We start from the raw sequence: 27,575 nt of genomic DNA on the forward strand, positions 1-27,575 counted from the left end.
CCTCCAGAGCCTCCTCAGGAGTTGGGGGGGGGTCTGCTTTGCCAGGGCTGGAGCAGAGGGAGGAAGAGGGCAGAGAGGGGGGCTGCTGGTGCCCCCCCTCCAGAGGCCTGGGCGGAAGGTTGGTGGTTGCCTGGCTGCGGCCTGACCTCTGGGACCCTCTTCAGCCAGCGGGGCGGGGGAGGCCTTTGTCCTGCTTTGGACAGTGGGCAGGGGGGAGGGGAGGGCGGCTTTTGGTCCTGGCCGGAGAGGAGCAGCTGGCCGCCGGTGGTCCCTCCCTCCCTCCCTCCCATGTGGGGCATTCTTCTGCCTGCGGAGGGGGGAGGGCAGGCCGGGCGAGGAGGGGGCTGCTTTTGGGGTCAGGGGTGCCTGGGCCTTCAGCAGCTCTTCCATCAAAGGGAGATTTAGGAGGTTTTCTGCTGGCACAAAGAGGGGCCCCTCCCACTGCAGGACAATGGCCTGGCTCCAAGGGGCAGCCGGCATTCCTCTGGGGGGGAGGGGAGGGGTCAGCCACTTTGTCAGCAGAGCGAGGGGGGCCAGAGTGGGTGCCCCAGAGGGAGGGCAGGAGAAGGACCGGCGGTGGAGCGCCTCCTGCTGTTTGGGGACAGGGCTTTCCTTCCCCATCCCTTCCACTGGGCAGAAAGAGCCCTTTGGGGGTTCAGCTGCTCAAGGCCCCCCTGACCCAGGTGGGGGACCCCCAGGCTTCTGGGGGAAAGTGCCGGATGCTTTGGGGGCTCCTTTTCACACCTTGTGGTCTTTGCTTTGCAAACGCTTGTTCAGACACCTCAGACTCTTGGAGGCCTGCCCTGCCCAGGGACGGGGGGGGGGGGGGGGGGATTCTTTGGGTTGCCATAAGTTGGCAGTGACCTGAGGGCCCTTCATGCACCCCCCAGCACTTTCCTTGTTATGGGGGGTGTTGCCGTCTCCCCCCCCCCCCCTTCCTGGAGCATCACTGCAATGAAACCGAGAAGGCAGGAGAGGAAGCTCCAGGGGGGCAGGAGCTTTGGGGCAGGGGAGGTCCCCCGTCTTCCTTGCAGGAAGCTCCCTCCAGCCCAGGGGGCCTTCTAGCCAGGGGGGGGGTGTTTCCTGGGCATGGGCAGGTGCCAGTCAGCTCCTGGGTGCATCTGGCCTTCCTTCCAGCGGGTGTGGTGGCGTCTGCACGGCAACACCTTGTTTTTGGGGCTCCTCCTCAGCCTCTTTCACTTCTCTTCCAGCCATGTCTGCATTTGAAGTCCAGCCGCTTCCGGCAGAAGTCCACGAAGGGAGCGTGGCTCGGTTTGCCTGTAAAATATCCGCCAACCCTCCGGCCGTCATCACGTGGGAAGTCAACCGGACAGCCTTGCCAGCAGCCACGGACAGGTGGGGACCGGCCGCCCTCTGCTTGCTTTGCGTGTGTCTCTCCTGCCCTTTCCCCGGGAAGTTCACAGCAGCTGGTGTGGATGTGTGCTCTGCTCCTCATTCCATTTGGGCCTGGCTGGTTCCCTGGTTTGTTCCCTTCTGCTGCTTCCCCAGGCCCTTGCAGTGTTGATGGGCTTCTTGACGCAGGACGAGTTCCGGTGAAGAACGCAAGAAGCTCTGGCTCAGACTGGAGGCCCCTGGAGTCCAGCATCATCCTGCCTTACGCAGCGCTGGCCCAAAGGCCGTGGCCTTTCCCTGAGGCTGCCTCCCCTCTGTGCACACTGCTGTGTTGGCAGGCTGCCTTCCTCTGCCACCTGCAGAGGTTCCCTTTAGTGGGTAGCAGCTAGTGGTAGCCCCCTTTCTCCGTGCCTCCCTCTTGTCACGAGCAGCTGCTTTGGGGAGTGCAGAAAATAAGGATGAGTGTTCCGTGCCAGGAAGGAGCTTTGAAATGCAGGCAGCCCCTGCTTCAGAACGCATCAATTCCGCCCCCCCCCCCCCCCCCCCGCGCTGCTTCCAGCGTCCCTCTTCTCTGCTCTAAACTCTTTCCCGGCTTCTCTCCCACCCGCCCTCTGGGGCTTCCCCTGCAGAATGACGGCCTTGCCCTCAGGAGTGCTACAGATCTACAGCGTCCAGCAGAAGGATGCGGGGAGTTACCGCTGCGTCGCCACCACAGTGGGCAACCGGCGGAAGAGCGCGGAGGCCACGCTGACCGTCCTGCCAGGTGCCCAGAGGCTGCCCTGCTAGGCCCAATCTGGGGGGGGGGGCTTCCCTTCCCCCTGCTGCCCTTCCTAGCTGTGCCTTTCCTTCCCTTGCAGCCCTGCCAGCCAAGTCTTTCCACAGGCCGGCCATCGTAGCCGGGCCACAGAACGTGACAGCCTCCCTTCACCAGACAGTCGTCCTGGAGTGCCTGGCCACGGGGCAGCCCAAGCCCATCGTCTCCTGGAGCCGCTTGGGTGAGTCCCCCCCCCCCCGCCGCTCTTGGCCCTGGCCACTGCCCCCACCTCCTCCTCCTCCCCCCATCTTCCTGGGGAGCCTCCAGGAGGGAGAGAGGAGGAGTGAGGGGTCTGGAGACCGTCCTAGCAGGAAAGGCTGAGGGAGCTGGGCATGTTTGGCCCGGAGAGGAGGCGGCTGAGAGGTGATACGATCACCATCTTCAGGTACTTGAAGGGCTGTCCTTTAGAGGATGGGGTGGAATTGTTTTCTGTCGGACCAGAACCAATAGGTTGAGATTAAATCAAAAGAGTTTCTGGCTCAACATGAGGAAGAACTTCCTGACCGTTAGAGCGATTCCTCAGTGGAACAGGCTTCCTCCTCGGGAGGTGGCAGGCTCTCCTTCCCTGGAGGTTTTCAAATAGAGGCTAGATGGCCATCTGACAGCAATGAAGATCCTGTGAATTTAGGGGGAGGTGTTTGTGAGTTTCCTGCATTGTTCAGGGGTTGGACTGGATGACCCTGGAGGTCTCTTCCAACTCTAGAATTCTATAAGGAAGAACTTCCTGACAGAGCGGTTCCTCAGGCTTCCTCCTCGGGAGGTGGTGGGCTCTCCTTCCTTGGAGGTTTTTCAACAGAGGCTAGATGGCCGTCTGACAGCAATGAAGATCCTATGAATTTAGGGGGAGGGGCTTGTGAGTTTCCTGCATTGTGCAGGGGGTTGGACTAGATGACCCTGGAGGTCGCTTCCAACTCTAGGATTCTAGGAGCTGTGTGAGGGCAGGACCCTTGGGGGGGGGAGTGTCCTGCTCTCAGGGTGGGTTCCTGAGCAGCACTGCAGCAGCTGGGGTTCCTCTGAGGCAGGAGGTCCCTTGGAGAGGCGGGAGGTGCCTGCAGCCGTTCTCTCCCCCTGCTTCACACGCCTCCTGGGGGGAAGAGCACTGGTGCATTGGGGGCAGAGGCATTCCCCCCGTCCACCTGTGACCTTAGCGGGGCCCCAAATCCTCGAGAGCCCCCCGGAGGCCCAGGGGAGATGGATTCCTTGGGAGGGGCATCACGTGCTGGGCCGAAGGTCTTTCAGGACGGAGGGGGGGTGCAGGGTGCTGCACATCCATGCAGCGTGTCCCGTGAGGAGCAGCACGTCAGAGGCGGGCTCTGTGCTGCCCTCGCCCTGGAGGGGTCTGGAGGGAATGGGGGGGGGGGCTCCTCCTCTGAACGGTTTCTCTCCCCTGCCAGACCACAAGTCCATCGACGTCTTCAACACGCGGGTGCTGGGCAACGGGAACCTCATGATCTCCGACGTGAAGGTGCAGCACGCAGGCATCTACGTCTGCCGGGCCACCATCCCGGGCACGCGCAACTTCACCACGGCGGTGGCCATGCTCACGGTGCTGGGTGAGTCGGCTTGGAAATCTGCTCACGGGAGGGAGGCCATTTGGGGGGCGGGGCTGGGGGATCCAGACAGGGGTCACTCTGCACGGGGGGCGGCCTGAGGAAGCCCTGAGCCCTGCTGGCTGAACCGAGCTGCGGGGGGCGGCTGGGTTGCAGAGGGAACTCTGGGTGGGTGGGCATGGCAGTTGGGAGTGCCTCTCTGGCTGCCAGCCCCTCTCTGCCCCGGAACTCTTCCTGGCTCCGATCCACTGGAGGTGGTGTTGGGGGGGGGGGGGGGACGCCGCTTCCGGCCAGGTACTCTGGGTTGGCTGCCTCGTCCGCAGGTCCAGCTGCTGCTCCCCTCCCACCCAAACTCCTGTGATGCCGCCGGACGTGATTGGAAGATGACAGGGCTGGGCTGGGTTTGGGGGGCAGGTGGGGAGGCCTCTGTACCTTCAGAGCCTGACTCTCCTTTACTCCCCCCCAGCTCCCCCTTCCTTTGTGGAGTGGCCGGAGAGCTTGACGAGGCCTCGGGCTGGCACTGCCCGCTTTGGGTGCCAGGCAGAGGGCATCCCGGCCCCCAGGGTGACCTGGCTGAAGAACGGGCGGAAGATCCACTCCAATGGCCGGATTAAAATGTACAACAGGTGCGGTCTGGGGGCTTGGTGGGGGGAGGGGAGGCTTCGGGCCCTGCTGGATTCGGGGGAGACAGCCCCCCACTTCTCCTGGCTGCTGGGGGTCACGCTCCCCTCTGCCTCTGGCCTGTGGGGAGACGGATTGGTGGGGCTCTCAGCTGGGTGGGAGTCCAGTCCTCTGGTGGCAAGGAGGAGCTTGAGCAGAGCCCCGGGAGGCTATTCCAAGAGCTGTGTTGAAGGGCCCTTCCTCTTCTTCCCTTGTGTCCAGCAAACTGGTGATCAACCAGATAATTCCTGAGGACGATGCCCTCTACCAGTGCATGGCGGAGAACAGCGAGGGCTCCCTGCTGGCCCGGGCACGCCTGACGGTGGTTCTGTCCGAAGACCGGCCCAGCGCCCCCTGCAATGTCCACGCAGAGACCATGTCCAGCTCCGCCATCCTCCTCGCCTGGGAGAGGCCCCTGTACAACTCAGACAAGGTCATCGCCTACTCCGTCCACTACATGAAAGCAGAAGGTAAACGCTGGCTGCCTTGCTCTGGGGCGGGGGGCCCCTGCCCTTTAAGAGGGCTTTGGGTTCTCTGCCCCCCCCCCCCCGATCTTTTGTGTTGTCCTTTCAACAAGGATTCATCCCCCATCCTATCTTGGCTTGATGCTGCAGGGCGGGCATGGCCTTGGACCCTCTGAGCTTGACTACTTCAGTGAGCAGTACCTGGGGCTGCCCTTGGTGGGGTTCAGCTGAAGTAGGGTGTGGATCACGGGGACCCTCAGTCTGCAGCAGCTGCCGTCTGCTTCAGGGCCCCCTTCGAGAGCAGCCCCACAGCAGAGCAGAGGCCTCCCTGGTCCTGCTCTCCCAGCCTTGCTGGGGCCTTCCCAAAAGAATGGTGTGGAGGGGGGAGATTGCAAGGAAGGAGCGTGTTGTGTTTACGCAGAAGAGGGACTGCTGCTCTCCTCCCTTGCAGCCTCCAGGGAAGGGGGCCAAGGAAAGCCTTTGGGAAACTGTCCTTCCCGCGGTGCCCCCCCCCCAGACTGAAGTGCTCCTTCTTGGCTTGAGTTTGCCCCGTGCGAGTCCTGCCCTGCGCTGAGGGCTCTTCCCAGCCCCTGTTGAATGCCTCACCCATGTTCCCAGCTGAGTGGAGCTCTTCCCCCCACAACGCAGCGCAGCGGATGGAGTTGCCCTGCTCTGCACGTGCCAGGATCTCTAAAGATGGGGGAGGGGCTGAGTTTTCTGAAGAGACCCCCCCTCCGCCTCTGGGGCATGGGAACCAGTTGCTGTGGCAGTGGGAGCCTGGGGCACTGCTGCTGCCGCCACCTTTTCCGTGAAGGGAGCCCCCGGAGAATCTGGGGCTGGGGGGAACTGCTGTGGGGGGGGGGGGAAGTGGGCATCCTCTGCTGGAGGTGGGATTTGGCTCCTGGTTGAGTCAGGCAGTGTTTGGGGGGTGGGCAGAGGGCTTCCTGCTTCCTTTTGGCCAAGTGCTGAGTGGGGGTGGCTGCTGGGGGCGGGAAGGATCTTTTGCATTCGAATTGGGGAGAGGGAGGGATGGTCCCTGGCGGCAGCAGCAGGAAGCCAGAGGGGCGTGTGTGTGTGGGCGGATGGGATGTGGGGGGTGGGCTCTGTGGGGGGGCTGGGGGGCCAATCAGGGACAGGCGGGCTAGCCTTTGCTTGGGCCCAGGATCCCCCATTTTGTGCCAGGCTGCTCCTCATTAACAAGCCATTAATTAGGATGTTGTGAGATGCTGATAATCTTGTCTAATTAAAGGGCTATTGAGTGAATTCAGAACTGTGGGAAAGTTGACTTGTGGAATCTGCCTTGTGGGGAAGTTTGGCTCTTGAGGTGGGGGTGGGGGGTGGGGGAGAGGCCCCAGCCTGCCTCCAAAGAAGGTGGGGGGGGGTTGCAAGGCTTGGTGTGAAAGGGAAGCCCCTCTTGCTCCTTGGCCCTTTCCTGAAGGAGCACCCCGGTTTTGAAGGGTTTTTGGCAGAGCCGGTTGAGCAGGGCCTCTTCCTCCACCACAACCACCCCCTGGGGTCAGCAGAGGGGCCCAGCCCCACTCTCCCACTGAGTGCCCTGCTCCCTGAGCGGATGGAGCTTCTCTGGGCAGGGAACTGTGCTCCCTGCACGCCCCCCAAGCCAGCTTCTTTCCTCCTGTGTCCATCCTGCTGGTTGACGTCCGAGTAAAGGGTGAGCAGGGATCCAGCCCTCTGGTGCAGCGTTGAGCATGGTGACGGGACAGCCCCACCAGCCCTCTCTGATGGCTCCCCCCTGCTTCCTGCTCCCCCCAGGTCTGAACAACGAAGAATACCAGGTGGTGATCGGCAACGACACCACCCACTACGTCATCGACGACTTGGAGGCGGGCAGCAACTACAGCTTCTACATTGTGGCCTACATGCCCCTGGGGGCCAGCCAGATGTCTGACCACGTGACCCAGCACACCCTGGAAGATGGCAAGTGGGGCGGGAGCAGGGCACCACTTCCTCCTTTCTGTGGGGCCTCCCCACCCACACAAGGCATTCCGGAGCTGCCACCAAGAAGGCCCTGCTGTGTAGAGGCCAGGCTGGCCAGAGAAGCGACCACAGGGGGAGAGGGCAGGAACACTTCCTCCTTTCTGTGGGGCCTCCCCACCCACACAAGGCATTCCGGAGCTGCCACCAAGAAGGCCCTGCTGTGTAGAGGCCAGGCTGGCCAGAGAAGCGACCACAGGGGGAGAGGGCAGGAACACTTCCTCCTTTCTGTGGGGCCTCCCCACCCACACAAGGCATTCCGGAGCTGCCACCAAGAAGGCCCTGCTGTGTAGAGGCCAGGCTGGCCAGAGAAGCGACCACAGGGAGAGAGGGCAGGAACACTTCCTCCTTTCTGTGGGGCCTCCCCACCCACACAAGGCATTCCGGAGCTGCCACCAAGAAGGCCCTGCTGTGTAGAGGCCAGGCTGGCCAGAGAAGCGACCACAGGGAGAGAGGGCAGGAACACTTCCTCCTTTCTGTGGGGCCTCCCCACCCACACAAGGCATTCCGGAGCTGCCACCAAGAAGGCCCTTCTGTGTAGAGGCCAGGCTGGCCAGAGAAGCGACCACAGGGAGAGAGGGCAGGAACACTTCCTCCTTTCTGTGGGGCCTCCCCACCCACACAAGGCATTCCGGAGCTGCCACCAAGAAGGCCCTGCTGTGTAGAGGCCAGGCTGGCCAGAGAAGCGACCACAGGGAGAGAGGGCAGGAACACTTCCTCCTTTCTGTGGGGCCTCCCCACCCACACAAGGCATTCCGGAGCTGCCACCAAGAAGGCCCTGCTGTGTAGAGGCCAGGCTGGCCAGAGAAGCGACCACAGGGGGAGAGGGCAGGAACACTTCCTCCTTTCTGTGGGGCCTCCCCACCCACACAAGGCATTCTGGAGCTGCCACCAAGAAGGCCCTGCTGTATAGAGGCCAGGCTGGCCAGAGAAGCGACCACAGGGAGAGAGGGCAGGAACACTTCCTCCTTTCTGTGGGGCCTCCCCACCCACACAAGGCATTCCGGAGCTGCCACCAAGAAGGCCCTGCTGTGTAGAGGCCAGGCTGGCCGCCTCCGCTGGAGTGGGAGGGTGGGACTTTGCTCCTGGGTTCAAGTGAGGGAGGAGATGAACCGTGGGCTTCTGGCAGGGTCTTGTGCTTGCTGACATCCTCTTCTCCCCACAGTCCCTCTGAGAGCTCCTGAGATCAGCCTGACGAGCCGAAGCCCCACCGACATCCTCATCTCCTGGCTGCCGATTCCCGCCAAGTACCGGCGTGGCCAGGTGGTTTCCTACCGCTTGTCCTTTCGGCGCAGCACGGAGAGCACCGTTCAAGTGGTGGAGCTTCTGGGCTCTACCTACGAGTATCTGCTCAGGAACCTGAGCCCGGACACAGTCTACCTGGTGCGAATTACGGCAGCCACGCGGATCGGCTGGGGGGAGGCATCTCTGTGGACTTCCCACCGCACCCCCAAAGCCACGAGTGTCAAAGGTAGGCCCCCTCCTCTAGCACCATGAGCCACACCAGAGAGAGGCCGCTTGCGGGAGGGGGGGGGGCAGAGGTTTCAGTGGGGAGCTCTTGGTTCCAGCAAGGGAGAAGGCGGGAGGGGAGTGCTCAGGGAGCAGACGGGGGTCTTGCTTGCATCACTCAAGCCTTGTCCTAGTGTGAATGGTTGGATTACGCCCTTCTGAATCCCAGAGCGAGATGGACCATGGCTCACTCTTTCTGATGAAACAAGCCAGGCCCACCCCCCAAAACGCAGGTGGGCTGCACCCTGGCCTTGGCATTTCAGAGGGAACACAACTTCTTAGCAAAAGCTGGCCGTAAGCCTGGCAACCCCCCCCTCAAGGCACACCTGGAGGCAGAGGCCTTCAGGGTCATCTAGTCCAACCCCCCGCACAGTGCAGGAACTTCACAGATACCTCCTGCCCGCACACACACATCCTCAGGGACCCTGATCCATGCCCAGAAAATGGCAAAGCCCCTTCAGGAGCCCTGGCCAAACTGGCCTGGAGGACAATGGCTGCCAGACCACAGAGCAGCGATCAGCATTCCCCTGGGCACGTAAGAAAGGGCCTGGAGAACGAAACCCGCCTGCAGCCCTTCCTGCCCTCCCTCATTCACAGAAGCAGCCTTGCTGCCAGGGGGCCCTCTAGCCTCTGCTTAAAGACCTCCCAAGAAGGAGTCCATTTGTGGAGAGGGCAGGATATACATTTAAAGCAAATAAATAAAATAAGAGCTTTGTGTTGCTGTGGTCAATCTGGAGGCTTGGTTTTGCAGTTGAAGCCAGAGATGGGAAGCAGCCCCTCCCCTCCCCAGGCCAGGGTGACTGTTGAGAAGCTGGGCAGCTGGTGTTTGGGAAGCTCTGGCTCTGCTCGTGGGGTGTGAAAGGGGTGCCGTCTCTTGTCCTCGTAGCCCCGAAGTCTCCTGAGCTGCGCCTGGAGCCCCTCAACTGCACGACCATCGCGGTGAAGTGGCAGCCAGACGTGGCGGACCCGGCCCCCGTCCAGGGCTACAAGCTGTACTACAAGGAGGAGGGGCAGCCAGAGAACACCCCCATCCTGCTGGAGGCCAGCCTCCTGGCCCACACCATCAGTGGCCTGGGTGAGTCCCCCGCCTTCCGCAGCAGAGACTTCCCACCTCTGGCCCCTTGGGGTTTGACAAGCAGCCAGTGAGATGGGATCCCTGCCGGGCCTGATGTCTCCCTTGGGGCTGGGCCTCCAGCCATCCCCTTCTGGCCTGGAGATCCGCCTAATGTGTGCAGCCTTTGCCTTGTGTGTTGCTTGTGTGGCAACTGGTTGGGGGCCTCTTGCTCTAGCTGGGGACAGGCGTGCTGGCCAGACAGCCCCAAACTCTGGGGAGAAATCACTTGCTCTGGTGGATGGTTGTGTTTTGCTGCTTCAGCTGTTCTAGAACTTTCCACACGGCAGGGAGAGAATGGGGGGAAGCATTCACCACTGGCAGGCTCCCCCCACCCCCGAGTCCCAGACCAGTCTGCCGCGTGACAAGGGCAGAGAGGTTTCTGACTCGTCCCCTTCCGCAACCAGACCGCTGGCTGGGCAGTTGGCATTTAGCCACGGCTGGGAAATCTGGCTGGTGTTTTGGTTGTAGGGGAGCTCAGTTTTGCTGTTGCTGTGGGATTTGCTGTCGCTGTCTCTTCTAAGCAGTGGTGTGTATGCGATCCGCAACGCAGGTGATGTCACCTGTGATTAGCGATGTGAAATGTTTTTGATCTTCTGCAGAAGATCAAAATCTATATAATTCATATTTAGGTTATAATCGAAATCTATTATAATCTAAAATCTGTATAATCTGTATTTAGATTACGATCTATATAATCTATACTTAGAGATGCCTTTAAAAGAACGGATGGATCAAGCGATATTGTGGGGGCAGGGCAAAGGAGAGAACTAGAGTAGCAGCAGGCCACTCCGTATTTGTTCTCGCTTCTGGGTGGGACTGTCAGAAGAACTTCCTGCAGAATCTGCATTGAGAGAGCCCTGCAGAACCAGCACCCCGTGGCTCACCTGATCCAGCGTCCTGTTCCACGCAGTCGCCCCGGAGGGCCAACGAAGGGGGCTTAGAGGCTGAAGGAAAGGGAAGCTCTTGAGGCAATTGCGCTGGGGCGGATACAAGACACAAACGAATGGATATGAACTACAGCAAAGGAGGTTTCGTCCCAGCTTGAAGCCCGTTGGCACCGGGACAGCCTCACTAGGGAGCTGGTGGATTCTTCATCTTCAGAGGTTTTAGGATCCCTACTTGTTGGGTGGCTGGAAGTTCCTGCGCTGGAAGGGGGTTTGGCTAGATGGCCATGGTGGTCCCATCCAACCCTGTGATGGAATGAAGGAAGCCGCCCCCCCTCCCGCCCTGGTCCTCGAGGTTTGGTGTCTGCTGCTTCAGTTGCCCTGGAAGGGTGGGAACTCCTCCTGCTCCGTGGATGTCTCTGGCACCCTCTTGAAAGCTCTCTGAGGAGAGGCCACGGCTGCCTGCACTGCTGGCCCTTGAATCGCCCACTGAGTACAGAAGCCTGAATTTCCTTGTGTCCGTCCTGCAGCTTTTCTGCGCAATGTCTTTGTGTGCCGCGGAGTTCTCTCCTTCCAGCTTCTTGGAGAAGCCCTGCTTGCTCCTTTCATAGGATTATAAACTTCCGTCACGTCCTCCTTGGTTGTCATCCTTCTCAACTCAGAAAAATTTCTCTCAGCCTGGTTGGTCAAATGGCTTCTGGACCCTCTTCTGGACTTTCCTCGCTCGTGATGGTCCAGATCCTCTCTGGAGAGACCATCCGCCCATCAGGCGGCAGACGAAAGGGGAGGGGCTGGGGAGAAGGCGGGGCCTCCTTGCTGCACTTGGGCCTTCTCTGCCCCACTGAGCCTGTGGCTTCACTCTTGGGAAAGCGCCACGCATCCACAGGGCACCCTCCCGCCTACCGCGGGGCAGCCCCAGGGGCTCCCCGGGTGGAAGAGGCCTTTCCCAGGCCAAGCAATTTGCTGCCCGGCTGCTCCTAGCGCTCCTTTCAGGGGCTTCTCTTGTCCCCCCCCCCAGATATTTCATGTCTGTCTGCTTTGAGGTTGCTGCATTGATCTTTGGGCAGAATTATTTGACCTTCCCCCCCCCCCCCACTCCCACGTTCACACATTCCCCCCCCCCCCCAGTGGGACAGGGAGAGTTGTGAGCGGATGTGGGGATGCCCCTCTTCAAATAAACAGCTCCGCTCTCTCCTGATGTGTATTTATGTTGCAGCCCCCAGCATTTATTTTTCAGCAGGAAACCCCGCCCCTCCAGCTCCTGGGCAAAATTCCATCCCTGTTAACACTCCTCACCCCATCCCCCCATCTCCCCCCTTAATGCGTGGGGGCCAGCAGGGATCTCAGCAGGGCCAACCGACTCACAGGTAGGGTCCTCCGGCCTCTCGCTCCCAGCAAGGGGATTCTGGGCCATGCCAGTTTTGGGGGGGGGCCTTCTGCAGGGGGCTCTGGGGGGAGCTCCGGGTTCTGCTCCCCCCCCCGAGGAAAACTGGGGAGGTCAGATGCAGGGATGAGGCTTCGTGGACCCCCCAGCCTCCCTTGCTTGGCTTCTCTGCACCGTCTGCAAAGGGGGGGGGGGGAGGCAGAGGTGCCTTGTGCAGAGGGGGAGGTGGGGCCGGGGGTGCATGCGTCTTCCGTGGTGGTGGGGTTTGAGCAGGGAGCTCAGGAACTGGTGTGTGTAAGAGAGGAGTTTGCTCTTGGAGATCAGCTGGGGTCCTCCGGGGAACTCTTGGAGCATCCGGAGCTCCTGGGGAAGGGGGCTCTGGGCGTCCTGGATGCGGTTCTTCCATCTTCCCCCATGTGTTCTTGGGAATTCTGCTCTGTCTGGAAGATCCTGGCCTGGCAAAGGGCCCTTGGCCTCCACAAGGCTGCTGGAGAAGGAGAAACCGGTCAGTCTTTTCACTCTGTTGCCAGGACGAGGCAGGGTTCAGACTCCTCTGCCGCTTCTGGCCCTTTTCCTAGGGAGCTGCACAGATGCTGGGGGGCCTTGGCTTGCCTGCTCTTCACTCCAGCGGAATCCGGGATACGGAAGGAAGCCCTGCCCGGAAGTGTCCAGGGACAGTTGGCAGTCTCTGCTGTGTAATGAAGAAGAGAATGGAGTGATACCCTCTCTCAGAGCTGCTCACAATCTTCTTTCCCTTCCCCTCCCCACAACAGACACCCTGTGAGGCTGGTGGGGCTGAGAGAACTCTGAGAGAAACTGCTCTTAAGCAGAACGGCTCCGAGAGAGTTATGACTGACCCAAGGTTACTCTCGCAGTTGCATGTGGAGGAGAAGTGGGGAATCAACCCTGGTTCTCCCAGATAAGAGTGAGCGCACTTAAGCACCAGACTGCCTGCGCATGGATCCTGTTCCCTGACAATAGCCAGAGACAGAAAAAATGACGCTGATGTTGTGCTCACTGGGAAGCTTTAGGATGTGAAAGATGGACTCCCATGTTGCTGGATGGCTGCATTGAGCAGATAGAAGAACAAGCCTGGCGGAAGGAAAATCAGTTTGGCTTCTGCAAAGGGAGGTCCTGCTTCCCCAGCCTTCTCCTGCACAAGTCCTCCTTGAGTGAATGGGGGATGGGTATGGAGATACTATTTCCCCCCCCCCCCCTTAAAGAGTGGGAGACCATTGCAAGAGCTTTTTGTCTCAGAAACTATCAGGGGTCCATTCTTCCTGGAGAGCTAAACAGGGCTCTACATCTGGGGCAGAAAGCAGTGGGGGTGTGTGGAAAAGAAAGGCCTGATGCCTTTTCAGGGTGTTCATGCCGGTTGCATGCAGGGGGGGGGGGCAAAGTTGGATCTGGGATTTTAGTCCTCCTGCCTTGAAGAGCCTCACTTGAAAAGGGGGGGGGGGGCATGGACATTCACATGTTTATCATTTGATGCCTAGCAGGTATGGGGCATGACAGGCAGAACCCTCCTGGGGGGTTTTTGCTTCGCCTCTGGTGCACTCCTGCTTCTCCTGGGCTCCTTAAGGGGGGAAGCGGGGGGGGGGGGTCCTGGAAGTGCGGCAAAGCAGATGTGGAGCTCCCCCCCCTCTTCAGAGGATAGGGCAGCAGCATCCTGTGCTGTCTGGAGACCTAGACAGGAGGAAGAGTATTTGGGGGGGGCTGCCTGCCTGGGGCTTTGGGTGGGGTCTTTCAGTTGCAGTTTAAACACCAGAGCAGAGCGCTCTGCACGAGGGGGGGGGGCGAGGGGGGGGGGCGTTGCTTTTCTTTGGAACCTCCTTGCCTGGTGGAGGGAGGGGAGTCCCTGGCTGGGGGCGGGGGGGGGGAGGAAGCACACAGCCCCTTCTTCTTCTTCAAGCTGCTGGATGCATTTGTTCCCAGGGCCTGGCAGATGGTGGGCCCTTTCCAAATGGCTTCATTTTGCACAGGAGGCTTTCCTAGGAAATATTTCCCGATTGGGACTTAGATTGTGGAATTCCTCCAGTGCCTTGAGGACTCCCTCCTGTGGGGGGGGGGGGCAGGGGGCACAAACGGGTTTCCTGTCCACAAAAAGCAGAGGCTTTTTTTACACATTAGCTGTTGGCCTTTCTTTTGGTGGGGGTGGGGAGAGTGCGTGCAGCTCTGCTTTTGGAAAGGGGAGAGTAGCTTTATTCCTGGCAAAAGCATATTTGAGCTGGGAAACTCAATCAGTTGAGAATTAAACTTGCGCAGCGGTCGAGAGGTTTCCTTTCCCTTCCCTTTCAGCTCTGGGTTTGAAAAGCAAGCGGCTTTTGAAGAGGGCTTAGAGAGAACTCCTGTGAAAGGAAATGAAACCAGCATTGTCTATTAATCACCCTTGTGTGTGTGTGTGTGCACACGCCACCCCCTCCCTCCCCCCACCCCTCTGCAGATTGTTCGGCCTGAATGTGAGGAGCCATAAGCTGTGGGAGGTCTCTGAAGATCGGGGCAAGTCTTTTGAAGGCCGCCATTAGCACACGAAAGGGACTTCAGAGCCAGGCAGGTTCAGGGAAGCCCAGATATCCCATCCAAGCATACAGCTCAGTGGCCACGATTTAGAAGATGGTGCTGCTGTCTTGGAGCTGAAGCTAGAAAGCAGCTTTGCAGTGACCGTTGGGCAGCCTGTTTCAAGCTCTCTGGCTAAGATCCTTTGGAGGCAAGCGTGGGGGGGGGCACAACCCACCCAGTAGTTCTTCTGCCCAAACCCCTTTGAAATGGATGTGGCCGTTTCTATGGGGAATCATCCCAGGGTTTAAGGTTTATTGGATTATATCCCACCTTCCCTGCGGAAGCAGGCTCAGGGCGGCTTGCACTGTGTGGTGTCAAGGGGACCAAGAGCCTTGATGTCCCCTCGGACTTGGAAGCGAAGAGGGCAGACGGTTGCTTGGCCAGAGGGAGTGGTTGGGGGACTCTGCTGCTGTCTGGGTCAGCGCAGAACCACCTCCTGCAGGGACCCTGCCTCCCACACGCAGACGTGCTCAGCTGGGCTTAAGCACGAGCATCTCCACGTGGTCCTCCACATGCAGAACTGCATCTCGTCTGGCTGAGTGCTTGGGTAGCGGCAGCGGGTGGAGCAAGCCCCTTTCAGTTTTCTTGTCTGCGGTGGATGCCCAGTTGAGCACTTCAGGAGCTGGCTTTGGCTTTCCTGGTAAGCCTCGAGAATACTTGCCACATTTCTTAGCAGATGCAGGGAAGTCCATTTGACCCTGGGGGGGGGTCCCTTTTGGAGGTCCAGATTGCTCTGCAGAATCTCAGTTCCCTACAAGTTAGCCCCAGAATCCTCTTGCTATGAGGCCCATGGAAGGTTTGGGGCTGACTGGATGGGCCTCCCCCTTGGTTCCACCGGGTGGGGGCAGGATTGGGCCTTGACTTGTGGGTGGTGCTACTGCAGACCCCTGGGGCTTGGGTGTGGTCCCTGCTGCACGTGAGCAGTTTGCTCAGGTTAAAGGAGGGAGGGGCCAAGAGAAGGAAGGGCTCTGCTGTTGGAGGGCACTTCCGGATTGCATGGGGGGGCAATGCCCTACGCAGGGAATACAAAGAGCAGGCACCTTGAAGCACATGTCTGGGGGGGCTCCATTGGGGAGATGTGAAGCAGTCCAGTCCTGCAAACCCCAAGGGGGGGGCACCTTGTGTGTGCGTCAGGCCGTGCAATGACTGGCTGCCCGGTGGTGAAAGGAAAGCTCCTTTCTGGGAGCCCCTCTCTCTCCCTGTCTCCTTTCTTGTGTCTTTTCAAAGGCCACCTCCTCTCCCTCCCAGGGCCCCCGGCCATTGGCTGCCTTCAGCCACAGATGTGTGTTGGGGGAAGCTGCCTCTCCCTGCCCCCTCCCCGAGGCTGGCCGGCCGGCCGGCTGCCAGATGAGCAGGGCTGATCGATGGTGTTTTCATTTGGCTGCACCAAAGGGTCAGCGGGCCAGCGGGGGCCCTGCCAGCCCCACACAGCCAGGGGAGCTGGGGAAGGAAATGGACTTCTTGGCTGGAGGGGAAGGCGGGCTGCCCAGTGTGGAGAAATGTCCTGGGCCTGGGACCGTGCAGGGAACCTTTTCCAGGGCAGCTCCTTCCCTCTTGCCTGCCCCCCTCCCTCCCTCCCTCACTCCCAGGCAGAGCTGCCTCTGAGCACATTTCCCCAAGGGGGGGAGCAGTCCTTGCAGCCTCTTTGCCCAAAGTGGGGCTTTGGTGCCTGCAGCGCTTTGCCCGGCCACTTGGAGGGGCCCTCAGCTTCCTCCCGCCTGTCACAGACCTGGTGCCAGTGGCCCCTCCCTGCCTCCCTCATCCTGTCCTGCCCACTCCCCCCCCCACCGAAGGGGGTGGGAAGGGGCATCTGCCCAGATTCAGTGCTTTGTGGTGGTGGGGGGGAGACAGGCCTCTTTGCTCTGCTTGTGGGAAGACTGCAGGGGCTTCCTTCGGAGGTTCTCAGGCCCACTGGCCAGAGGGGGGGTTTCTTCTGGCTGAGCAGAGTGGCTGGGGGGGCCCTCTGGGCTGCTCCCTGCCCCCTCCTTGCTCTCCCTTTTTTGGGGTGTGTGTGTGCTGGAGTGGGCCCGCATCCTCTTTCAGGGCAGGGGCTGCATGCACAAGCGGGGGGGGGGGGGCTCTGGCCTGGAAAAGCTCCCCCCCATGAACTGGGTTTGTGTGTCTATGGGTGTGGGGGGGCTCAGTCAGGCTCTGGCCTTCTCTGCATCCCCACCCCTGGCTCCCCACCCCCTGCTTTCTGAGCCGGTTGGCTTTGCCTAGCCTGGCAGGGCAGCTGGGCCAGTGGAAGGCCCTGGGGGGGGTGCCACTTTGTCCCCCTTCGGAAGCAGAGAGCACTGGGGAGAGGTGGGGGGGGACAAGCTGCTCCAGGTGGGGCCGGAGGGCTGTTTTTGCCCCGGGGGGGAGGGGTCTGGAGTGGCCCAGGGTGTGTGTCTCTGCAGAAGGGGGCAGAGAAGTGGGAGGCCGGCTGGCGGGGGGGGGGGGGAGAGACACTCTGCGGCCTTCCCTCTGGTGTGGTTTGGAAAGGAAAATGTGGCCCCTGCCCGCCTTCCCTTGGGGGGGCTGCTGAGGAGCCCTCTCCTCCCCCACACACTTGGGGCACTCTTTGGGAGGCTCCTTTTGGAAAGCATCACTTGCAGGGGGGAGAGCAGAATTTTGGAGGCCCCCCAGCCCCAAAAGAAGCCTCCCAGGCCCTGCTTGCGCCCATTTCCTTCCCTTCCTCTTCTCTGGCCCGGGGTCTTTTGGGCCTGGGTTGTGGGAGGGGGGGGTGGCGTGTTGACATTGCTGGGCAGGCAGGAGAGGTGGTGCGGCCTGCATGCCTTGTGAAGGGGGATCGGGTTTCTCTGGCCTGGCCTTTCCCACCCTTCCCCCTGGCCGGCCCTCTGTTGCTGGGAGCAGACGGGGGCTCGTCCCAGAGCGCGGGTCAAAGGCCGAGACCTGCAGGGCAGCCCCCCCCCCCCCGCCTCTGCAGCAGTGCTTTGTGGGGAAGGCAGCAGGGGGGAGGCTGGCCGGAGGAGGGGGAGGGGAGGATGGAGCACAAAGGAGGACAGGGGGGCGGGGGGGGGACATTTGGCCAGAGAGCAACAGCAGCCCTTCCCTTCCCTGTCCTTTGAGCCACCAGCCCCAGTAGCCCCCCCTGGAGTTAGCCGGACTTTGCCAAAACTGGAGGGGAAGCCAAAGCATCTTTCTCTCGCCGCTCTCGGGCTTCAGGGAAGAAATGAGGGGCTCTTCTCTCTCCCCCCCCCCCCCGCCGTTATCAGTAGTAGGTGTGTGGGGGGGTGGCTGGCCTCTCTGCCAGGATTCCTGACCTCGGATTCCTTCTTGGGTTTATCTCGCCCTGCCCGGTGGGGCCTTTCAAGGCCGCTGGAGCTTCACAACCTGGGAGCAGCGGCTGAAGGGCCTTTCGTCACTGTGGGGGGGGGGGAGGGGGGCAATCTGCAAACAGCCCTTTTCTCCATGTGGCCCCAGAGCCCCCCAAGGCCCTCTGCAGTTCCAGCCCACCCCCCTCCGCATTGGGCCAGGAGGGAGGGAGGTTTGGGGTTGGAAAGGGGGTGTGTGTGTGGAATTTGGAGCATTTGGGGTGGGCAAGGAAGAGGAGAGGCAGCGTGGGGCTCCAGTTCTGAGGCAGGCAAGAAGAGCCCCTGTGGGCAGAGCCCCTTTGGGCTGCTTTCAGATAGGCTGCCATTCATGGGGGGTGGGCTTGTGGTCATGGAGGGAGCTGCTGCACCTGTTGGACTCCTGCCTGCAGCTCTGGCTCTGGGCCCCTGGGCTGGGTGGCCTCTTCTCCCTCCCTCCCTCCCTCCCTCCTCCTGCTGCAGCCGCTGGCAGCCCCTGCCCCCTGCCCTCCAGAGCTTCGTGAGGAGGCTGGAAAGAGAGAGTCCCCCCCCCCCAAATGGGAGAGTTGCAAGCGGCTGAGGGGGCCAGGGGGTGAAAGGAGAGCAGCAGCGCCCCCTGGCGGTGTCTCGAGGGTGGGCCTGGGGATCAAAGGGCCGTTTTGGAGGCGGCGGCAGACAATGCCCTGGGGGGGGGGGCGGAGCCGCAAAGAGCTGTAGGGAGGCAAAGACCCCCTTTCCTGCTTCTGTGGTCCCTCCTGGCATCATGTCGGGCTGAAGGACCTGCTCTTGGTGGCCAGGAGGTGTCAGAACCCCCCCCGTGAGCATCAGCTGGAGGCTTGCACCCGTGCCCCCCCCCCCCACTCCTCCTCATGGGGGGCCTTTTGGTGGGAAGCCTGGCCAGCTGAGCAGCAGGAGGGATTTTGCTCCAGGGGTCAGTCTGGAAGTGAACCCCAAAGCCCTCTTTTTCTTCTGGCCTCTTGTACCCTCCGGAAGCGGGTTTTGCCCCCACCTCTTGGCTCAGCACCCCATGCCAGAGCTGCTGAGGGAGGGGCCAGCCCCTTGTGTGACCCCCTGCTCCGTTCTTGCCTTCCCAGATCCCCGAAGGAAGTACCATGTCCGGCTGCTGGCCTACAACAGCTTGGAGGAGGGCTACCAAGCAGATCAAACCGTCAGCACCCCGGGATGCGTCTGTAAGTCTTGGGTGTGGGGCTGTGGCGGGGGCTCTTTTACTTCCAGCTTCTGTCCTTGAGCCAGTTGGGCTCACAGCTGCTGCCAAGCTTGGAAGCCTCCCTGCTCGTCTCCTGCAGTTTGGGGAAGAATCCTGGCTGAACAGGGAGCGGTTCTTTCCCCGTGGACGTCTCTCCCCTCGCTGGACTGTGGCTTCCCTCAAGCCGAACTCTGCCCATAGCTCCTGTCCCCTCCGGGCTTCTCTGCAGTTCCTGAGGGGGGCCGTTCTCTCTCCCTCTTTCCCCAGCTGTCCGGGACCGCCTGGTGCCACCTCCGCCTCCCCCTCACCACCTCTACGCCAAGGCCAACACCTCCTCCACCATCTACCTCCACTGGGGGCGCCCGGCGTTCAGCTCCGCCCAAGCCGTCAACTACACCGTCCGCTGCAACCCGGTGGGGCTTCAGAACGCCTCGTTGGTCCTCTACCTTCCAACGTAGGTGTCCTTCCGCCCGCCCAGCTTTTCTTCTCTCGGTGCCTTCCTGGAGCTTCCCTGCGTCGGTTGCAGGAGTCCAGGGTTGCCTCCACTCCTGGCTGCTTGTGGCTGCCCCGCCCTGGGCCAATTGCTTGGAGCTGGCCCACGGGCTTCCGGCATGCCACGTCTGCTCACCATCATTGGGGGCACAAGGAAGCCTCTCTGTTCCGTGCTTCTCACCCTTGGTGGCTTCAGCTCTTGAAATGCTTCTCCAATAACTCCGTCCATCAGATCCCAGACTGCAGCCTCTCTGGTGGGGTGTTGGCCAAGATGGTGTTCCCCAATGACCCCAGACATTATTTAAAAGGTCAAGGCAGTCCCCTGTGCAAGCACCAGTCATTTCCAACTCTGGGGTGACGTTGCTTTCACAACGTTTTCATGGCAGACTTTTTACAGGGTGGTTTTGCATTGCCTTCCCCAGTCATCTACACTCTCCCCCCAGCAAGCTGGGGACTCATTTGACTGACCTCGGAAGGCTGAGTCAGTCTCGAGCTGGCTACCTGAACCAGCTTCCGCTGGGATCGAACTCAGATCGTGAGCAGAGCTTGGACTGCAGGACTGCAGCTTTACCACTCTGCGCCACGGGGCTCCTGCAGATGTTATTGCTGCGTATTATAAAGCAGAGCTATGCCTGAAAGGCCCAGGGCAGGCATTTTGTTGTGCCTTTTCTAGCTTTTCCAAGGATGAGGTCCCCAACCTATTTGTCACCCTTTGTAGAAGAGCTTTCAGCCCATTTGCCAAACAGGCCCACTGCCCCCCCTTCCCCAAGCCCATGTCCCTGGAGGAAAGAGCCCTTCTGAAGTGAGCTCTTCTGCCAGACCGCCAGCTGGCGATGCCCAGTCGACGGGCATGGCTTGGCACAGAGAGAGCTGTGGAGGGCTCATGGCTGCCCAGCCGAAGGAGTGTCCCTGGTGGGGGTGAAGGGGGGGCTCCTTTTGTCTTTCAGGGAGCCTTCCATTGGGCTCTCCTCCGTGGGCCTTGGGGGGGAGTTGGGGAGCAGCCAGCAGGGGCTTCTCCGCCCTCCTCCTCGATCCCACGCAGGCCGGGGGGAATGGGGGCTCGCTCTCATCTGTGCTGCTGCTGCTGGGGGGGTCACAGCTTTTCTCGCCTTTCCCTCTTCCCAGGTCAGAGACCCACCTGCTGATTCAGGGGCTGGAGCCAAACACCAAGTATGAGTTTGCCGTCCGGCTGCACGTGGATCAGCTTTCGAGCCCCTGGAGTCCTGTGCTGTACCACACGACCCTCCCAGAAGGTGAGGCTGGTCAGGCGGAGGGGGGTTGTTGCCGGGTGGGGGGTGGGGAGGCTCTCCCTCTCTGCAAGGCCGCTTTGAGGTGGGGGGTCCCGATAACTCTGTGTGGCTCCCTTTCCTGCAGCCCCCTCCGGCCCCCCGCTGGGAGTCAAGGTGACTTTGATAGAGGAGGACACCGCTTTGGTCTCCTGGAAGCCTCCGGAGGGTGAGAGGATGGTCGTTTCCCGCTACACGATCCTGTACGCCTCCCGGAAAGCCTGGATTGCTGGAGACTGGCAGGTCTTACACCGCGAAGGTAAGGCTCAGAAGGGCAGCCGTGGCCATCTGGTTGCAAAGGGGACTGGAGCTCCGGTGGCACCTTTAGGACGCAGGCCACATTGGCTCCAGCAGAAGGTGTTATGAGGAATTGGAATTTTAGCTCTGCATTTATCGGCAAGATCCCAGGGAGGAGGGGGGAGAGAGGAGGAGGCTTCTAGTAGATCCTTCCAGAGTCCCAGATCCTGTGTCCGGGACTGGAGTGGGTGTGGTGGTCACCAGGCAGGTCTCCCGAAGGCAGTCTTAGGAGTGGGGTCGTGGGAAGTTCAGGCTTCTCTTGCCTTGAGAGGCAGCCTGGGGCAGTAGTGGTGCAGTCAGATGAGGAGACTTGGGGGAAATCCCCACACAGCTGCGAAGGCCGTGGGATTAAAGGGCTGCATTTTCTACAAGGAGAAATGCCCATTCACCCAATGCCAGAGAGAGAGAGAGAGAGAGAGAGAGAGAGGAAACACCGTGTGCTGCTATCACACATAGAGCTTACATTTTTGCCGTCTGGGTGGTAGGAAAGAAAATAAAAGTTGAAGGTAGAAAATAAATTCTGTCATAAACAAAACAAAATGTGCTATTTGAGCAGAAACATTCCCATACAGCTGTAGCAGATAGGACTTAGTGGCATCAGTGGATATTAAGGATAACTTTAAAATTGAAACACCTGACCTCTTGAATTAAATGTAGAGAATATTGTTTGCCAAAAGTAGTTACATTTTTTTTAAAAAAAATGGAAGTGTGGTATACATCTACAGTATCCTTAGGAAATATTAACCAATGCGTATAGATTGTTTATATAGAAATGTTCAAACTATTTGCCCTTTCATTTGACTCATTCCAGAAGGAGAAAAGAAACCCACTGGCCTTTCTCTCATTGCCCCCCCAAATTTCCCAGTTTTACCACTGAGAACACTGAAGGAGTTCTTTTCTATGCTGTCCATTTTGAATGTGTGAATACAATAAGGTTTTTCTCTTTCATAAGAAAAAATATTTTATAGGAAGTTTTTCCTTCAGCGTTCACCAAAATCTCCTAATCTTCCATCAGAAAAAAATTGTATGAAGATCCTGAGGTCAAGGGGGGGCGGGTTGCCCCACATATTTTTCTGTCTACTCCCCCCCCTCCCAGATCTTCACACCTCTAGGTCTCAGAGCATTCTGGGACTCCCTGGCTTGCCCTTGCTTATGGGGATTGCTTCTCCAATTCATGTGCCAGCCGCATCCCCCACAGCAACCCCTGCTGGCCCCCGGGCGACATCACAGCGCAGGCCGTGCCCCTTGGCCAGCAGAGAGGGGTGGGGCCGGTCTGAGCAGCAGGCAGCTCACCTGCCAGGCCGGCTGCCTTCCTTCCTTCCTTCCAGGCTCCATCACCATGGCTTTGCTGGAGCACCTGCTGGCAGGAAACGTCTACGTTGTCCAGATCGCGGCCTCCAATGAGGCGGGTGAAGGGCCCTTCTCCAGTGCCGTGGAGCTGGCCATCTTGCCAAGGGGAGGAGCCACCTCCAACCAGAGGCCCAAGCGGCTGGATTCTGCCGGTGCTGCGGAGACAGGTGGGAGAGGGCAGGAGGCCTTTCCTAGAGGAACCCCTTTTAATGGGGGTGGATCTGCCCGCTGCTCCAGGTGACCCCCAGCAGCCTGGCAGTGTGCCTAAGAGGAGACTTTCTTCCCACCTGCAGTGGTTAAGCAGGAAAGCCAAGCGGGGGGCTGCTCTAGGCAGGCAGAGGCGGCCAGAATTGTTGCTCTCCCTTGGGAGGTGCCTCTCTGGGCAGGCATGGAGGACTCCTCTGTGGTTATGGCTACAGCGGAGACCAACAGCCTGGCCAGTAGCCTCACAGGGTGCCTTGGCAGGCATCGCAGCCCGACTCGGGCCTGGGAGTGACAGAGGCCTGCAGGTGCCAGGGCACCTCTCTGGTTGGCATCCCTCGGAAGCAGGCAGCTTGTGTGGCCCCCTCTCCTTCTGGCCAAGCTCTAGCAGTAAGGGGAGCCAGCAGGTGCTGCCCCCAAAACAAAAATGAGCCTGGCCCCGTTTGGGGAGGGGGGCATTGGGAGCCCCAGAAGAGCCTTCTGGATTAGCCAGTGAGAGTCAGCAGCTGGCTTTGCACAGAGGCCCTGGAAGGCCAGCCGGCCGGCAGAAGAGGCCTGGCATCTCCCAGCATTGCCCTCTGGCCCAGGCATCCCAGAGTTGATGAGAGCCAGACTGGTGTCATGGTGAAGTGTGCAAACTCTTATCTGGCAGAACGGGGTTTGACTCCCCACTCCTCCATTGCACCTGCTGGAATGGCCTTGGGTCAGCCATAGCTCTCTTATCTGGGAGAACCAGGTTGGATTCCCCACTCCTCCACTTGCAGCTGCTGGAATGGCCTTGGGTCAGCCAGAGCTCTGGCAGAGGTTGTCCTTGAAAGGGCAGCTGCTGGGAGAGCCCTCTCAGCCCCACCCACCTCACAGGGTGCCTGTTGTGGGGGAGGAAGGTAAAGGAGATTGTGAGCTGCTCTGAGACTCTTCGGGGTGGAGGGCGGGATATAAATCCAATATCTTCATCTACCTCACAGGGTGTCTGTTGTGGGGGAGGAAGGGAAAGGAGATTGTGAGCCGCTCTGAGACTCTTCGGAGTGGAGGGTGGGATATAAATCCAATATCTTCATCTACCTCACAGGGTGTCTGTTGTGGGGGAGGAAGGGAAAGGAGATTGTGAGCCGCTCTGATACTCTTCGGGGTGGAGGGCGGGATATAAATCCAATATCTTCATCTACCTCACAGGGTGACTGTTGTGGGGGAGGAAGGGAAAGGAGATTGTGAGCCGCTCTGAGACTCTTCGGGGTGGAGGGCGGGATATAAATCCAATATCTTCATCTACCTCACAGGGTGACTGTTGTGGGGGAGGAAGGGAAAGGAGATTGTGAGCCGCTCTGAGACTCTGTCCTTGAAAGGGCAGCTGCTGGGAGAGCCCTCTCAGCCCCACCCACCTCACAGGGTGTCTGTTGTGGGGGAGGAAGGGAAAGGAGATTGTGAGCCGCTCTGAGCCTCTGATTCAGAGAGAAGGGCGGGGTATAAATCTGCAGTCCTCTGCTGCTGCTTCTTGACTGCCTCGAATGTGGAGGTTCCCTGCAGCCACCATGGCAGGCCTCTCATTCGCTGGCCTGGCCTGGCAGGAATGGGGCAGAGCAGCAGTTGGGGGGCAGGGGGCCTCCTGCCCCTCCCCTCCCTGCTGCCCCCTCCTGCTTGGCCTGTCTGGCGAGGGGCTTCTTCCTTTCTCCTCTCCTGTTGCCTTGCCTGGTCCCTGCCAGCCCTCCGGGGGAAAGCAGCCTGCTGGATCAGGATCCCAGGAGGCAGTGTCGTGCAGTGGGCAGAGTGTCAGACTAGGCGGCTGAGGTCCCAATCCCTGCGCCAAGGGTAGTTGAGGGCCAGCCAAGTGAGCTCCTTGGAGCGGGGGGTGAGACACCAGGCTGACTGGCGGGCCTTCTCTCCTCCCCCCAGCTCCCTCCGGCTACTCCCCGCTGGACCAGAAGTCCATGACAGGCATCATCGCTGGCGTCTGCATCGCCCTCACCTGCATCCTGCTCTGCGTCCTCATCCTCATCTACCGCAGCAAGGCCAGGTGAGGCAGGGCGGGGGGAGGGGAGGGGAGGGGAGGGGGCAGGAGGTGGGTGCGCAGAGGAGAAGGGAAGGCAGCCCCAGCCGCTCAGAGGGGAGGCCAGGCTGTGATCCTGCTGGGAGCTTTTCATTTGGAAGTGCTTCCCCTCCCACCCCGACAGTCCAGGAAGTGGGGCAGGGGACTGTGATGCTCAACTCCCGGCCTCTGCACTGCCCAGCCCAGCCCAGCCCCCTGAGGGCCAGGCTCACCCAGCCTCCGGCTCTTGTCTTGCAGGAAGACGTCTGCTCCCAAGAGCGCCTCGCCAGGCCCTGCCCTGCGCTCTCCCAGCGGCCTCTCTTCAGGCGGAGCCGGCGAAGTGGCCAAGAGCGTGGAGGGAGCTGCAGAGAACGAGGAGGTGCTGCTGCCCATGACGGGGAGCAGTTTCCTGGATGCCAAGGTGCCACCCCCCTCTAGGCGTGTCTTGCTTTGCTCTCCCTGCCCCCTCGACCCCCAGCCATCCCCTCCCTCCACAGGCCCTGGCCGGCCAGTTGCTCCTGCAAGGCCCCCCCCTGCAGGCTGGGCACAGAGGCCGGAGCCAGCCCCCACCCCGCTGGTGCCCTCTGAGCCAGGATGGGTCTTCTCTCGTGTGGGGCCCTCAGTGGGGGAAGAGGGGGCAGGAGGGCTTTCTGGCGTTTATCTTGAGGGGTGGTCTTCTGCACCTGGGAGAGGAGGGAAGGGCCTCATTCCAGCCCCCCCTTCGGCCTTTCCTCGCACCCCCAGCCCCATTTGGGTGCCTTCCCAGCACAAGAGGGGCAGCCGCTCCCCAGAGTGGGCGGAAGGCCCAGAGCAACCGCTGGGGCCCACTTTGGCCCCCTCCCCTGTGGGTGGGCTTCCCGGGGGGCTCTGGCTGGCCCTTGGGGCTGGCCCTCCTGCCCTCTTGCTGGAATCAAGCCAGCCTGCTTTTTTCTCCCTCCCTCCCAGGGGGGCACCGACCTGATCATCAACAGCTACGGTCCGATCGCAAAGAGCAGCTCTCCGAAGAAATGGGGGCTCTTCCCAGCCTGGAAGAAGGGGAAGCTGGAAGAGGTAACTGGCCAGGAGGGCTGAAGCAAGGGATGCCCTTGGCTGGGGTGGGGGTGGGGGGTGTGCCTCAGAGAGCCTGCTCAGACCAATGGCAACCCCTCTGCCTCTCCTGCCAAACGGGCTCAGCCTCTTGTCCAAACCAGCCCAAGCGTCTGCCAGAGGAGGCTTTGGGCCCTGGAGAGCTGCCATGCATCGTCGTGGCTTGGGGGGCCCAGTGGTCTGGCTCTGGGGAGAGGCTGCTTCCTCTCCTCCCGCTCTGGGTTTGGCAGTTCTTCTCCCAGCCTTGGGTGCCTTCAGAGCGTGGGTTGGCTGGGCTAATCAGGGGCTTGGCCTTCCTCTGCTCTGCCTGCTCCCCAGAGACCGTGTGCCCAAGCAGCGGGCGTGTACCAGGCGGGCCCCACTGTCCTCCTTGGCGAGGGACGGCCCCGGGAATCCACAGAGCAGCAGCTGAGCTACCAGGTGACCTTCAGCGTGACGGCCGACACGGAGCACTCCGCCCACAGCGAAGGGAGCCACGACACCGGCGATTCTGGGAGGTTCTCTCACGAGTCCAGCGATGAGCTGCCTCTCTCTGTGGCCACCACTGGGGCTGCTCCTTGGGGAGGCCCCGCCTTGTGTGTGTCCCCCTGCCCCGCCTCCAAAGAGCCGCCTGACCAAAGCCCCCCTCCCCCCCTCCCGCCAGCACTGGACTGACACAGGCTCAGCGGGCAGGGCAGGGCAGGGGGGGTTCCCTTCAAGGACAATGCACAGGGCAGCCTCCCCCCCAGCATTCTGTGGGGCTGGCCGGGCCCCCTCTCTGTCCACGGTGGGCGTGGCCTTTGCGGTAACGTGTGAAACTCACTCGCTTTGAATGTTCGTTGCTCAACAATGTGAAAGGGGGGAGAAGGGTAAAGAAGAAGTGTTTTTATCTAGATCTTATATATCTATGTGTCACTGGAGCAAAGGGAGAGCCCCCTTTGCTGACTTATCTACCTCAGTTTGCCAGGTGGTGAACTCTGAAGACCAGCTCCATTACCTCATCCGTGCACTGCGGAGCCTCGTGCTCAGTCACAGAACGGACGATACTTCCTAGCACCCCGCCCCCCCCCCCGCCCCCACTGGGATGTGTGTTGTGTGTGGATGTGTGCTTGTGCTTGAAGGAGTGGTCTGGGTCCTTGTGCAGAGCTCTTTGGCCAAACCTCGGGCTCCGGGAAGGGGAGGAGAAAGGCAGCTGGGCAGCTTCTCTGGCAGCGGGTGCCCCACCCGGCAAGCCCTTGGGGAGGCGTGGGGGCTGCCTGACTTGAAAAGGCCTGAGGGACACCCTAGAAGGATTCCCCCCTCCGCCCCCTCCCCCCAGGGCAATTGGGTTGCCTTTTAGAACCAAGTCCGCCTCCCCCCCCCCCCCCCCCGCGCCTCAGACAGTTGTGCCTTCTCCTTGCGATCCTCCGTGGGGGCCCAGTGCTTGTGTCTGCTCCGAGAAGCGCTGCCCAGATAGATGTTGGCTGGACTAGACCGGGCTCACCCGACCCCCCTCAAGCGTTTCCTGCTACTTCCTAGCAACGGTGCCTTCCATGTCGCCTTCTGAAATCACAGTTTTGCCTTATGCCCTTTCCTCATATTCGTGAAGTTGCTTTGGAGTACAGAAAGATGCCTTAAATGCTCTCAGAGGGCGGGGGGGGGGACGGAAGGGGTCCCAGGGACTCGGGAATGGGGGGGCGCTTCTGTGCCAGACTCAGCCCTCTGGCCTCCCATCTGGCAGCTGCTACTGCAGGCCGAGGCCTGGCTCAGTCTGGCTCCAGAACCCCGGAGAAGCTGCCCAGGAAGGAAGGAATGAAGAAGGCCGAGGTGGAGCCAAACAGACTCTTGCTGGCCCCGGGCCCTCCTCATCGATACTACCTCCTTGCAAAGTGAGTCTTGTGTGGTTGTTGTTTTCCTGTACTCAGGGCACAGTTGGTGACTTTTAAGCTGCCTTGCCGCAACGGGGGGCAAACTGACAGGGTATCGTGTGTGTTGTCTTGATTTTGCAGTTGGTGAAGGAGAGCGCCGGCCACTCCCCCAAAGCCCGGCCCCCCGAGGATTTGCTGCTGCCCAGAGCAGGGAGGGGGGAGTTGGTCTCC

General features: G+C 60.6%; 1 protein-coding gene across 1 annotated transcript in view; it reads left to right on the forward strand.

Moving 5' to 3' along the window:
- Nucleotides 1-26,172, forward strand: part of PRTG (protogenin) — a 40,208-nt gene extending 14,036 nt beyond the window's left edge. The window contains exons 3-20 of the mRNA XM_060260001.1: nt 1,212-1,356; nt 1,983-2,116; nt 2,211-2,348; nt 3,562-3,720; nt 4,184-4,343; nt 4,600-4,847; nt 6,612-6,776; nt 7,999-8,304; nt 9,229-9,417; nt 18,671-18,766; nt 19,051-19,237; nt 20,401-20,528; nt 20,650-20,820; nt 22,187-22,375; nt 24,300-24,420; nt 24,691-24,853; nt 25,378-25,482; nt 25,831-26,172. Of these exons, the coding sequence (XP_060115984.1) occupies nt 1,212-1,356; nt 1,983-2,116; nt 2,211-2,348; nt 3,562-3,720; nt 4,184-4,343; nt 4,600-4,847; nt 6,612-6,776; nt 7,999-8,304; nt 9,229-9,417; nt 18,671-18,766; nt 19,051-19,237; nt 20,401-20,528; nt 20,650-20,820; nt 22,187-22,375; nt 24,300-24,420; nt 24,691-24,853; nt 25,378-25,482; nt 25,831-26,172 (3,146 nt within the window). The remainder of the gene's footprint in view (nt 1-1,211; nt 1,357-1,982; nt 2,117-2,210; nt 2,349-3,561; nt 3,721-4,183; nt 4,344-4,599; nt 4,848-6,611; nt 6,777-7,998; nt 8,305-9,228; nt 9,418-18,670; nt 18,767-19,050; nt 19,238-20,400; nt 20,529-20,649; nt 20,821-22,186; nt 22,376-24,299; nt 24,421-24,690; nt 24,854-25,377; nt 25,483-25,830) is intronic.
- The last annotated feature ends 1,403 nt before the right edge of the window (nt 26,173-27,575 follow it).

Source organism: Heteronotia binoei, chromosome 19, assembly GCF_032191835.1.
Source record: "Heteronotia binoei isolate CCM8104 ecotype False Entrance Well chromosome 19, APGP_CSIRO_Hbin_v1, whole genome shotgun sequence".
Taxonomy (NCBI): domain Eukaryota; kingdom Metazoa; phylum Chordata; class Lepidosauria; order Squamata; family Gekkonidae; genus Heteronotia; species Heteronotia binoei.